The 14,306-nt window shown below is 42.0% G+C and overlaps 1 protein-coding gene across 1 annotated transcript in view; it reads left to right on the top strand.

Moving 5' to 3' along the window:
* The window catches only part of ALDH8A1 (aldehyde dehydrogenase 8 family member A1), a 231,340-nt gene extending 217,382 nt beyond the window's left edge, over positions 1–13,958 (top strand). Inside the window, exons 5-7 of the mRNA XM_069236749.1 lie at positions 294–550; positions 8,901–9,062; positions 13,394–13,958. Coding sequence (XP_069092850.1) covers positions 294–550; positions 8,901–9,062; positions 13,394–13,846 — 872 coding nt within the window. The 3' untranslated portion in view covers positions 13,847–13,958. The remainder of the gene's footprint in view (positions 1–293; positions 551–8,900; positions 9,063–13,393) is intronic.
* The last annotated feature ends 348 nt before the right edge of the window (positions 13,959–14,306 follow it).

The following is a 14,306-nucleotide window of genomic DNA, read 5'->3' as shown; positions in this document are numbered from 1 at the left end:
GTACCAGTGAGGTTTCAATTCGCACCACAGAGGAAGCTTAGGTTATCTGAAAATTGGGTGTTCCAACATTAAATGTGACCTTTGACACTGAAACCGCATCAGCAGTAAAACTAAATATATGTAGGTGTGGGAAGGTTGAAGCACCACTAGAAAAGGAGATTTATTGTTGGTGTACTTTTATCACCTGACATTGAACTATATATGTATTGTCAATCTTATTTGTTGCTTTACATTCATTCGAAATGATTACTGTATAATTGTTACTATAATTTATATTTCCTTTATTCATGGAGGTGTGCCCCCCGGAGTGGTAAACATTGTGTTCGGGATTGGTCCCAAAGCTGGAGATGCCCTTGTTGCCCATCCTGACGTGCCACTCATTTCCTTCACTGGAAGCACCGTCACAGCCCAGCGCATCATTGAGAGAAGTGCTCCTCACTGCAAAAGGTTGTCTCTGGAGCTGGGGGGCAAGAACCCTGCCATAATCTTTCAGGATGCCAATCTGGAGGAGTGCATACCTACCACTGTGAGGTCAAGCTTTGCCAATCAGGTATGGTGGAAATCCCACGGTACACACTGAGGGAGAGGGTGGGTGGGCAAAGAAACCTTAAGAAATAGGGTCACTGGAAATCTGATTGGAAGACATTTTATATGACAAAGAAAGTAAATGAGAGATTCCTTAAAATGTCACGTTGGGGCTCTCTCAAGACACATACAAGTGGTTGAAATATCAGTCACAATCCTGTGAGGGGTGTAGCTTCAACCTAAACATCAGCTTCTACACTCTTGCTACTCTAATGATGTGATTTTATTTTTTTGGTGATTTGTAGTTGAATAAATAAAATAACAGGATTTTGGTTTATAGTGAGGAATGAACATTGTAATTTATAAAAGTAAATGTTTTGAGAGTTATGTATATAGGTGATGTAACCTTACTAATTATAGGGACTATCAGTCATTGGGAAGTGCAAGTGTCTAACAATTTCCATTTTTGGGTTCATTGGCAGTGCATGGCGGTAACCCGAAGTTATAGTTAGCTGTGCTAACTATACCTGGTGAATTTCTGTGTTTTTTTCAGTTCAAAACATTAACTTGGTCACTGACATATTCATGTAACTATGATCTTTCTTTAATCTTTTTTTCAGTGAATTTCTAAGATTTTTTAAAACAAAAAAATCTCTTTATCACACCTAACTATAAGGTTAGTTTAACCTTTGTTTGTTTAAGTGAATTTATAGGATTTTTTAAGGTAAAGTTATATTTTTTACCATACATGAAACCAATCCCCTGCTGTGCATGGCCTTTGCCATACACAGCATAAATGTGGCCTTTGGGCTCCGGGCACGCCATATGGGTCCAAATGCAAGAAAAGGGGAGCTTTATCAGGCCCTGGGGATCTCATCCCCCGGGCCGATACCAATTTAAAAAGGGAGGGGGGCATTTGGTGCCCTTCCTAAGCCTCATTGGGTCCTGGGCACCCCATTCTCCAGGGCCATGTGCCCCTCCCTCCCCGAGCCTTATTAGGCCCTGCGACTCCATCACTTGGGGCCTGTATTTAATACAGGTGGTTCCCTGGTGCCCACCAAGGGCACTCGTCATAGACTTGTTGGGGGTTGCAGGGGGAGCCCCAGGTCTCCTGCAGCCCCAGCTGGGTTCCCCCATGCAGAGGACACCAGCATTGCTCCTGCTTCCAGCATTGCTCCCTCACATGAGAGTCAATCCAACCCAACCATCCAGATAGCTATATATTTTTTTTAGCCTTAGTTTCTCCAAAAACACTGAACAGATTTTCACCTGATCACGAAATGCACAATCTGGGTACCAAGATCTAGCTTCCTGCCTAATTTTGTCTAATTCTGTTTAGTGGTTTTTGTTGTAGCCCTGTATAAAGAAGTCTATAGAAAATGCATGGGGATTTTGGGTTTTGGGAGCTCCCTTTTTTCTCGATCACAGCTTGATGGATCACCCCAAAACTTTCCATGCACAAACTAGTCCAAAAGTATCACCTTTTTTAAACGTTTTGTGGAGGATATATATATATATATATATATATATATATATATATATATATATATATATATATATATATACACACACATATATATATAAATATATATATATATATATACATATACATATATATATATATATATGTATAGATGTATATATACTCCAAAAGACATGCTCACATAGCGAGCTTGTCAACCCATGAGAAATGGAGTGGCAAGCCATGCAAGCCGCCCGGCGGACTTTAGCAAAGTTCAAATAGAAGTCACAGCGGCCTTCTTCACATAATGAAAAGCTTTGTATGTTGGAGTAAACCTGCATTTCTCACGGAATCCTGAGTGAGTGTCTTACTTCTATTTGAAATTTGATGTATATATATATATATATATATATATATATATATACGTATATACCTACTGGCGGTTGCCAGTAGGTAGTTATAGTTAGGACCATGTTTCCATTGAAAAGGTGTTTTTTGACTTGCCTATATCTTTAGCACCATTTGACGAATCTTCATGAAATGCTTCAAACAAAGTGTGCCAAACAATCTTGCTGTGCATGGGAAGGCTCTGGATGATCTGTCAAGTGGAGGCGGAGAAAAAAGGGAAGTCAACAATGTTCAATCCCATAGGAGCTTTGAACACCACTACAGCCTGAACCTCTGGACAGAATTACACCAAATTTAGTAGAAAGGCAGCTTTCGGTACCCAGATTAAGCTTATTGTTATTTAGAAGAAATCCGTTCAGTAGTTTAAGAGAAATTAATGGAATAGCAAATGTGAATTTCTAGAGGCGTAAAGGCTTTGTGAATCCTTTAGATCTAATGCAGAGATCAAATTCAACCAGGAAGTGTTGGGAGCCACCTTGGAACTTGTCTTCAGCCGAGTCCCAGAAAAAAAGATTGAAAAAAATGAAATGGGGCCAGAGTAAGGACACTGTGACCCCTTAGCTCTGGTGCTGGGATCCTAGAGGTACACCCTCAGGGCAAAAAAGCACTTAAAAAAACAAAATGCTGCAAATTAGCGATGGGTCACAAATTCATGGCAAATATTTAAAAAAAATCAAATACGGTCTCCAACACTTTTTTTAATGAAGCCCCGGGTGGGCCAGGTCCCGGGGACATGAAAAAATAAAGAAGGGGGGATCACAGGGCCCCCCTCTTAGACCTTATTTAAGCCCCTAGGAATGGCTCCTTCCTGGTGCCTTATATTCAATAGTATTAGGGGGCCACATGGCCCCCTAAGGACCACCACCTCCGTGGGGCAAAATTGCTTGATCACAGTAGGAGGGTCCTGGAGAACCCCCTGAGTCCTGGGACCACCACCTCCCTGGGGCTAACATTCAATTATATGAGGTAGGCTGCATGGCCTCCCCACAGCGCCAGGGACTGTCACCTCCCCAGGGCTGAAATAGAATAATAAAAAAGGTCTGTTGCAGACCTCTGGGGACCACCACCTCCCACGGCCGACACCTGCTATGTGCTGGGGTGCCCAACCCAAGATCATAGCTGTTTGCTCTGACTTGGCAGGAGCTTTGACAGCTCCTGCAAAGTCAAAGCAAACACAACTCCACTCCCAGCAAGCGAGAGCTGTCAAACAGCTCTCACTTTGCTGGGAGCAGAGGCTTCCTCTGTTTCCCTGCTTGCAGACATGTGGGCAGGAAAACAGAGGAAATGATTGCTCTCTCAGACAGCGAGCTGCATGTTTAGCAGCTCCCTGTCTGTGACAGCTATGCCGGCTTCTGCAGGAGGCAGGGAGCTGGCTGGGACCACAGGGGCCTTGAGGTCCCCCGCAGTCCCATTGCACACTGGATGCCCTGGAGGGCACACAGGAAAGATGGCTGGGGGTCTTGGGGACAAAATAGGTCCAGCGAGGAGGATGGCGGGCATCCCCCTCCTTCATTTAAGTAGGGCCGGGCAACGGGGTATCGGGATCCCCGGGGCCAAGATCAGCCAGGGAGGAGGGGGGCTGTGTGGCCCCCTCCTCCATTTAATAAAGGCAGTGCAAAGGGATGGGGTCCCTGGGGCCAAAATAGTCCGGGGAGGGGAGCTGTGTGCCTCCCTTCCCCCATTGAATAGTGGTGGCTCCAGGGGCTTGGTCCCTGGGGCTGAAATTGGCTGAGGGCCATTCACCCAAGCAGGTAGCGCTTACTAGCTAACCAGTAGAAAGTCCTCCAATTGGATAGACATTTTGTGCAAAACTGTGGACTCTTGTTGGATAAACGAGCAGGTGAGCTTCAGTTCTGGCCATGATGCTCATTTCACAGTAATTATACCTCAACAGGAAGCACTTATAAATGTAACAGGTGCTCCAGTTGAAGCTCCCCTTATAGAAAGGACTGTTGTGGGGACATTTTAATGATGTCTCTGTGCACGTTATTTTAGCAACTAGGCCTGATGCTTGTGCCATTTAGCCTGGAAACATTTTATTCTGCATCATTTTATTATTTTAAAATCGTCCGCATTTGAGGTGGTGTTTATTTTTTTAATCTAGTTGTCCTTTCACCTAGGAAAGCATCACATTTCTTGGCACGACATTCTTTCACTCTGTGCTTTCCTGAAGGCTGCAGCGAGATAGGATTGTCGACACAAGTGGTACACTGCATCTCTGACATTCACAGAAACACACATATTTTTATGGAGGGACATTTTCTTAGAACATCGGTTGTTTTATTATAAAATCATTTCCCTGTCCCATGCACGTTAGAGGGAGGTTCCAGCCAGATGACCACAACCGCATGCTGTCTGACTTTGTTACAGCTGCTTGCTGAGACCACCGGTTCCTTGGCTCATATGGGATGGTATCTCTATAGATAACGGGCCTCTTCACCACTGTTACACTCAGGTATGCGAGATGATGTCTTCCTAGAGGGAATCCTGAAGGGCAGATTAGGGCTTATCCTGCTGTGCCCTTATATAGCTTACGTAGGAACTGCATATAATGTGCATAGTAACAGTATGGTGGGACTTTTCCTGTGTTTCACCTTTCTTGTCAACATTTTGCTTCTAGTATGTTTCATCATTCTAAATATTGCATTTCATGCCATTTTATCTAAGACACAGCTGATTCAATAAATGTTATTGAAGCATTCCTGCCTCTGTTTGTATTTGCATGTGTGAAACTAATGTAACTGAGAGAAAAGGATGAGATTTGATCACCACGATTTCCCTGAGAAGTCATAATGGCATGCGCCCGGTTGCCACAAATCATCCATGCTCTTGGGCAGAGATGAGTCGCTGCTAGCTTGCTGGAAACGGATTAGGCAGACAGTTGTCACATGGTGTGGGATTGGACTTAGTTCCCCACAATTCAGGTGATGCTGCCGCCCAAATCCAGCAGCCTCATTGGCACAATGAGAGCCAACAAGACAGGACAAATGATCCTAGCTCCTGGGCTTAGCGAAGGCAAAGCACATGTGTAAACTTTGCGGTTCCATATTGAAACCAACCTGAAATCCTTAATGGATGTGAATGCATCTTTTATCTATTGGAGGGCAGTCAGACACTCTCACACCCACTGTCACACCCACATAGACTCTCTCACGCCCAGACAGACACTCTCACGGACACTCTCACACCCAGAGACACCCTCTCACACCTATTTTCATGCCCAGAGATAGGCCTTGCGTGCAACTCCCACCGTGCACGGCCAAAGAACATGCAGAGCGTGGGGTTTGGTGGGTTGGCCAATCCCCACCATGCACGGCCAAAGGCCGTGCGCTGCGTGGGGTTAGGTGGTTATAGCGTGTTGGTCACAAGGCCTGGGGCGGCGTAGTTGGGTTAACATATAGTAATGAAAGTTACTTTACATTATAAAAACCATAAAAATTCACTGAAAAAAGCCCAAATGTTACAGGGACTTTATAGTTAGGTTCTGAATTTACTCGCACAAAACCAGAGAAATTCAGCAGTAATAGTTAGAGTTATTTCAAGTAACTACAACTTGTGGCGTAAGGTAACTATACCTCGCGCCTTCGCCATGCACTGCTAATTACCCCAGATTTTACAGCACTCAAGACAACTTTTATAACATCAATAAAAATATAAATTAAACATTAGCAGTCAAATTATTGAAGAAAAAAACGTGCATGGCGAAGTCACTATATATATATATACAGATATATATATATATCACACAAAGGAAGTCCTGCTATTCTTCCTGTGCTCGCCTGTCGAGGTAGGTGCTCTGAAAAATGGGCACAGGACCCATTTAATATATGCTCCACATGAAATTCAAATGCTGGCACTCCATGCAGGTTACTGTCCTTTATTTATGTCCAAAATTCCATATCATTCCATATGACACAGAAATCAAAAATTAGGGCAACGCGTTTCAACCATCACGGTCTTCCTCCTTGGCCCCTCAAGTATGCAGCTCATGTGACCCATCCTACTATTTATATAACCACTGATCCATTGTATAGACATAGAAAAAATGTATAGATTTTTTTTATATTATTCCTTATTTTACATTTTATTTTTGTTTCTAGTTTTTTCACTCCTTTCCCCTGTTGTCTTCCTTTACCGTGTATGTTCTATATCTCATTATGATTTTAAGATAATGATTGTCCAAATACCCAATTCATCACTGTTATTTGTGATTTTCATCTGACCATCAAAATTAACCTAACAAACAATATGTTAATATATTTTCAAAGTTATTAACCGAACTAGTAGGGTAACCACATGACTTTTGCTGACAAAATTTCAAAATAACATTAAAAATAAAAAGATCTGAAACCCTAACTCCATTCTCCCATTTCTTAACAACATCTAACTATCCAATGTGAACATGAAGTTCTTCATCCTTGTTCAATCCCCAAGGGAATCAACAGTTTAATCGGATAATATATTCTTATTCTAACTTCCTCAATTGTTTTTCTCTGTCACCCCCCCTTGGGGTACCCACTACCCTGTCGATACCAAAAAATGTAATCTCATCCAAGTGTGGAAGAAGGCACTTTACACACTAGACTGTTCAGAAAAACCACAGCTGGAAACAGTATTTTACACGCCTCAAGTCATCATCCACCCAGTGTCAAATGGAGCATTCCCTTTGGGGAATTGCTTAGAGCAAAGAGGAATTGTAGCACACCGCAAAGTTTTGACACGGAACAAGAGACAATGATACAGAGGTTTAGATCCAGGGGATATCCGTATAAAATTGTTAAGAATGCCTGCCGAAAGGCAGGAGAAGTTCAAAGGGCAAAGTTATTAGTTCCAAAAAAGAAAGATATTGACAACAATTCCCCGAGATTTGTGACAACCTTTAATGCATACTCATTGGACGTTAAAAAGATTCTCATAAAATATTGGCATCTAATTAAGGCTGATAAAGTGATTGGCCAGCTAGTCAGTCCTCTTCCAATGATAACGTACAAGAAAAGCAGCTCCTTGAGAGATATCCTGGTACATAGTTATGCAAGGAAAAATAAGGGAACCTTTTTAGACACACAGCAAGGTTTCTACAAATGTGCCAAATGTAAGGCATGCAGATACAGCACTAGTCGTAAACAGTACATATTACCCACGGGCAAGAAAGTGAACATCAAGAAATGTATTAATTGTACTTCGGATTTTGCTATTTATGTTATTGAGTGCCCATGTGGGCTGCAATATGTTGGAAGCACACTTTTCCCCCTCAAGAAACGCATTCTTGAACACTGGAGAGCAATAGTGAATAAGGATACCACATACCCAGTAGCGCGTCACTGCAACTCGGTACATGACGGGAAGTTGGATGAGATGAAATCTTTTGGTATCAACAGGGTAGTGGGTACCCCAAGGGGGAGGTGACAGAGAAAAACAATTGAGGTAGTTAGAATCAGAATATATTATCCGATTAAACTTGCGATTCCCTTGGGGATTGAACACGGATGAAGAACTTCATGTTCACATTGGATAGTTAGACGTTGTTAAGAAATGGGAGAATGGAGCTAGGGTTTCAGATCTTTTTATTTTTAATGTTATTTTGTCAGCAAAAGTCATGTGGTCACCCTATTAGTTTGGTTAATAACTTTGAAAATATATTAACATATTGTTTGTTAGGTTAATTTTGATGGTCAGTTGAAAATCACAAATACAAGTGATGAATTGGGTATTTGGACAATCATTATCTTAAAATCATAATGAGATATAGAACATACACGGTAAAGGAAGACAACAGGGGAAAGGAGTGGAAAAACTAGAAACAAAAATAAAATGTAAAATAAGGAATAAATAAAAAAAAAAGTTTTTTTTCTATGTCTATACAATGGATCAGTGGTTATATAAAGAGTAGGATGGGTCACATGAGCTGTTTAGTTGAGGGGCCAAGCAGGAAGACTGTGATGGTTGAAACGCGTCGTCCTAATTTTTTATTTCTGTGTCATATGGAATGATATGGAATTTTGGACATAAATAAAGGACAGTAACCTGCGTGGAGTGCCAGCGTTTTAATTTCATGTGGAGCATATATATATATATATATATATATATATATATATATATATATATATATACGTATATATTACACCACTTGCAGTTCATTGTTTATATGAAAATTAGTTGTTGATGTGCAAATGACTGATAGTAACTTTCTTTTTAAAAGGACCTTAAATACATGACTATTCCCCAGATTAAGGCTAACAGGACAAATAGGTCCCATGCTGCAGCACCATGATTCCCAAGAGCCATGGTGCACTTAATAAAGTCTTGCCTTTCCTGGTTTAATGTCTCTGTCCATAAGCCAAGTTTTTTTTTTCACAGCTTGGCTTCATTCCTGAGCATCTTAAAATGCTAAGATGCCAAGGGTAGATCATATAGGCCTAGCTCTGTTAAATGCTTTAGGCGTAAAGACAACTATGAAGAACACTTAATTTCTTTTTTTTTAATGAGTACATTTTGTTTTTGAAAGGGCGAGATCTGCCTCTGCACCAGCAGAATCTATGTCCAAAGGATGATCTATGAGGAATTTCTGAAGAAATTTGTGGATGCTGCAAAGAAGTGGAAGGTTGGTCTCCCATGTGACCCGAAGGCCAGTATGGGCGCGCTCATCAGTAAAGAGCATTTACAAAAGGTAACTGCAGAAGGGCTGGAAGTCACTTCACCATGAAAATGCCATCTGGGTACACACTGAGAATGTAACTGGTTACAACCTATGGTTGTATTACACGTAGGTCATCGTTTTCAATGATAACATAGAAGTGTTTTAAAGCACGTCAAGGCAAAGCCTATTTTGTTTTGTCAGGGTTTTTGCAAACATTTATTGTGAAGGAGGTCGCCGGCCTTCGTCAATTTAAATAAAGAAAAACATTGCCTAAAAATAAAAATGTATTTTGGATTAAAAAATGTGCACTCTGCCTTAGTGGTCCCTGGCACTGAAGGGAACTACTTGTGTTGATGTGCTCCGCGTGAAAAGGCAGAATGATATCACTCACAGTGAACGTAGCTAATGCTGAAGTGAGCTGACTCAGTGGCCCATGCTGTAAGCCATGGGGGAAGAAAGAAAAATGTGAATTACACAATAATAGACTAATGGATACAGAGTGCTGACTAAAGGCGACTGATTGTAAATTTACTATACTTATGTTATTAAAATCGATAGGTCTTAGCTAATACCAGATTTAAAAATAAGCAACAAGGCTACAAACCTAAAATATTTCCCACTTTGCCATCTTTTCTAAACATACTGCATTTCACTGGAATGAAAACATAGTCGATGCAGTCAAACTGCCTCTGTAGTTAAGCCTTTATTTAACAAAGGTTCCTTGTACCTGGGTTGCCATTGGGATTGAAAGAATAGGTACGATGTGTCAGATTGAGCAGGGCCACATACCAGTATCCAACACCATGAAGGAATCACGAAGAAATACTTTGTCACATTATTGCCAAAGTAGTAAAGCACACTTGCATCAACTGTGCAATTACATTGACAACCTGGCAACTACATGTGTAAACAAAAATCACAAAAGCATCAAAATCAAGGTAAAGACAGCGCAGTGATACAACTAAAAACACTCACACATAAGAATGTATTACACAATTTCCAGTCCTCACAATTACCAGAATATGGGCCTAATTTAAGAAAAGTGATGCTGCACCCAATACAGCGCCACTTTTCTTGCAAACATTAGCTTCCCCCCAACGCCACCATGTGTGCGTCGTATCTAAGATACGGTGCACCATGGCGGTAGTTAGGAAACTAACATCAATTATTTTTTTTTAGGCTAGTTTGGAGCTTTGCAGGATTAGTTTACAAAAATGTTGATGCTAATCCTGCATAGCCCATTGAGGCCCATTGTAAACAATGGTGTGCCTCCTTTTAATGCCTGCTCTCAGCAGGCGTTAAAAGTACCATAAAAAATGAAGCAAAGAAATCTCTTAGATTTCTTTACGACATTTTTTCACCCTCCCTAACGGGTGAACGCCCCCTTTGCATACATTATGCCTGGTACAGGCATAATGTAGCGCAAAGGGTTTCAAAGTGGTGCAAAGTATGCATTGCACCACTTTGTAAATTTGGCGTGGCGATTTTGGATTTAGGATAAAAACATTATGCTAATGTGACCCAAAGAGGCTCTAAGGGCTCTTAGCTCTGCCCCTATATGCACAAAGATAGCTGCATCTGGCATTAAATGAAGTTCAACAGACAAATAAATGTCTTCATTTGCTTCTCTGACGCAGCTCAGTGCCGAGTGCCTGTTTATGCACCTGTAGGGGGTAAAGTGAACCCTAATTTATTTGAGTTAATGCTTTATTTTCAAATACTAGAGTTCGGAAAACAGTGGGCTATATTTGCCTCTTTGTGTTTGTAGCCTTCACTATCTGAAAACAAGGTAGTAACTCGAAGTACCGAGTTAAATTAATCCACTTTACTCCCTTCCTGCGCATAAAATAGGTGCTCAGTTCAATGCTGCAAGCAATTGTGAAAATGATGCTCCTACAACCAGGCAACAGTGTTGGGATAGAATAAAGGGCCGTATTTATACTCCGTTTGCGCCGAAATTGCGTCGTTTTTTTTGACGCAATTTCGACGCAAAACTAACGCCAACTAACGCCATATTTATACTATGGCGTTAGAGGCGAATAGAGCCAAAGTTCCCGGAATGTGCGTCATTTTTTAGCGTGAACCCCTTCCTTGCGTTAATGATATGCAAGGGAGGCGTTCCCGTCTAAAAAATGACTCCCAGGCCTTTACGTGGTATTTATACTCCCGGGCAAAAGAGACGCCCGGGAGTTGGCGTGGCTAAAAACGGCGCATTTGCGCCGCTTTTTAACGCCTGGGTCAGGCATGGCGTTAAGGGACAAGTGGGCTCAAAATGAGCCCAGAGTGCCCTCCCCTGCCCCCAGGGACCCCCCCTGCCACCCTTGCCCACCCCAGGAGGACACCCAAGGCTGGAGGGACCCACCCCAGGGACATTCAGGTAAGTTCAGGTAAGTATTTTTTTATTTTTTTTTAATAATATTTTGTGGCATAGGGGGGCCTGATTTGTGCCCCCCTACATGCCACTATGCCCAATGACCATGCCCAGGGGACAGAAGTCCCCTGGGCATGGCCATTGGGCAAGGGGGCATGACTCCTATCTTTACAATGATAGGAGTCATGTTGATGGGGGATGGGCGTCGTTAAAAAATGGCGCAAGTCGGGTTAAGACGATTTTTTCGACGTAACCTGACTTGCCCCATTTTAAGACGCCCATGCGCCATTTTCCCCCTACGCCGGCGCTGTCTGGTCTACGTGGTTTTTTCCCACGCAAACCAGGCAGCGCTGGTCTGATTGCGCCGTCTAACGCCATTCCATAAATACGGCGCCCGCATGGCGCTTCAGAATGGCGTTAGACGGCGCAAAACTTTTTGACGCTAAACTGCGTTAGCGCAGTTTAGCGTCAAAAAGTATAAATATGGGCCAAAATCTTGTAGCTTTTTCACACATACCTTTGTGAGGGCATCCACCCAGTCCATACACGGCCCAGCCATATACAAGTTTAAGCACAAACATGCACGCACACACACACACGCGTATTGGCAAAGTCAGCACATCTAACCTACGTAACGTAATTCTTTGGCAATGTGTTTTTTTAGACACGCTGTACAGAAGTGTGGCTTTTGTGCAGCATGGCTGAAAGTTACCAAAAAAAGTACAGTAACACATCATAGCACATTTGATTGCTGGTTATAGGATGCAACTCAAAGAGCAGGTGTGGGGAAAATGTGCTATGATGTGGCCAGTAGTGCCTGTGTCATGGCCCTTTTTAATTTTGTTGTGGAAGAAGAAGGGTGGGAGCACAGAGTTAGTGTAGGTAAAAGGAGGTGGAGGATGGGAGCAGTACAACATGAACAACAGGAGGATGGAAGGTGGGAGCCATCTGACATGGACAAGTGAAGAAAGGAGGGCAGTTGGGGGAAAGTAGCTAGACAGGAGGAACATGGAGTAGGGAGACGTACACGAGGGAGTCAGCTAAAAAAACATACACATTCTTGTAGAGTACTTAAACATTAAGAAAAAAGTGGTGTCTCAAAAACTGAGCAATGGAAGGACAGTGATGTGCCCATGCTCCAGGAGAGGGGCACACAAGTAAAAAGGAAGGAAGCGTACAGCAGCTGACCAACAAGAAGCAAGCAAATTAGAGTGTTAAGTCCACCAATGATAAGCAATGGGAAGGGGGTCTCTTAGGCCAGTGGTAGAAAATAAAAGAGCTCAAAGAAACAGCCCATGTATTGCCTAGGTAAGATCTTTAAAATAAAATATGCAAACTACATGGTATAAAATGATTTATTGGAGAAGACATTCTCTACTCTTGTGTTTATAAGGACAGACATGTTTCCTAAAGACTTTAAATTAGTAGAATAAGGAGGTTGGTAGGTGCATGCAAAATGTGTATTATGATCATTATTATCTACAAGGTTATTCCTTGGTGTGCCACCTTGAGATGAGTGATTCACCTTTTGCATTTCCAATGTACATTCATATATACACTTTGCATAATGGTGTTTCAAGGATTTCTCTTGAAAGGGAAAACTCAATAGCATTCACATAAAAAAAATATTACCTCAATTTTTTAGTAACAGAAGAAGAGTTAGCTTGCAGTCACAGGCCTCTTTCAGATTGTTTGCCATCTATATGGTTTACCTCAATTCAGTAAAGCACAACCTATGGCCCAAGGTTTCAAACCTGTGAATCTCACCCAGGTGACCATCTTGTCCTACTTCTCCCACAGCCATGCTTGTAACTGTTTTTGGTCTTTCAATGGCTATTACTGTATGAAAACTGAGGCAGGTCGCATGATAGTTTTCATAAACAGTCAAACAGCTTATTACCATTTTAACTTTCAAAAACAGCAAAATGATTAATGAGGTGGGAGTTCTGCTGTAAAGATGTTCTCTAACTATGTCACTGTTCCCCACTAGGTGCGGAATTACGTGAAGAAGGCCCGGGAAGAGGGAGCTCAGATTGTCTGCGGGGAAGGAGTGGACACATTGGAAATCCCGAGCAAAAATCAAAAAGGCTATTTTATGCTGCCCACAGTCATCACAAAAGTCAAAGAGGGTTCCTGCTGCATGCAGGAAGAAGTGTTTGGTCCCTTGGTGTGTGTGGTTCCCTTTGATACAGAAGAGGAAGTAATTGAGAAGGCCAACGCTGTTAAATATGGTCTTGCAGCCACTGTTTGGTCGAGGGATGTGGGCCGGATCCACCGTGTTGCACAGAGACTGCAGTCCGGACTAGTGTGGACTAACTGCTGGCTCATCCGAGACCTAAACCTGCCCTTCGGTGGAATGAAGGCCTCTGGGATTGGCAGGGAAGGCGGAAAGGATTCGTACGAGTTCTTCACGGAAGTGAAAACCGTTACAATAAAGCACTGATGTAGTATGTGTCTTTGGAATTCCTTTAAGCTAATTTAAACATAAATGAAGTTAATTGGAAAAATATGGTGACTAAGTATTGATGCAACTGGAATAAACACGTGAACTACAACGGTTTTGGTTATTGTTAATTATTTTTATAATTGGTGAAATCCAGTGAGCAAATAGACTCGATGAATGGATTACGGAGTATTGAGAATCTAGTCACTTGATACTGTTTATTTATACAACAAATTGTTGAACAGCTTTTATTTAAGACAGATCTTTACATATCAGTGTCAGGCATGACTATAATCACTTCCAGCCTGAAAAACAAAAACCTTTCAGGGTTATATTGATGCATAAATTATGCAAAAAAGAAGAGAGAACTCTGAGTAGTTCCCCAAGTTCATGTGGAGAGCAGCTCCAGTAAAGAACACTCTACAACACTGGTGCTTTTTTTCAGGAATTTTTTTTTTCT

The sequence above is a fragment of the Pleurodeles waltl genome, chromosome 5, assembly GCF_031143425.1.
Source record: "Pleurodeles waltl isolate 20211129_DDA chromosome 5, aPleWal1.hap1.20221129, whole genome shotgun sequence".
Taxonomy (NCBI): Eukaryota; Metazoa; Chordata; class Amphibia; order Caudata; family Salamandridae; genus Pleurodeles; species Pleurodeles waltl.
Note: the sequence above shows the minus strand (reverse complement) of the source record. Positions and strands in the feature narration are given on the sequence as shown.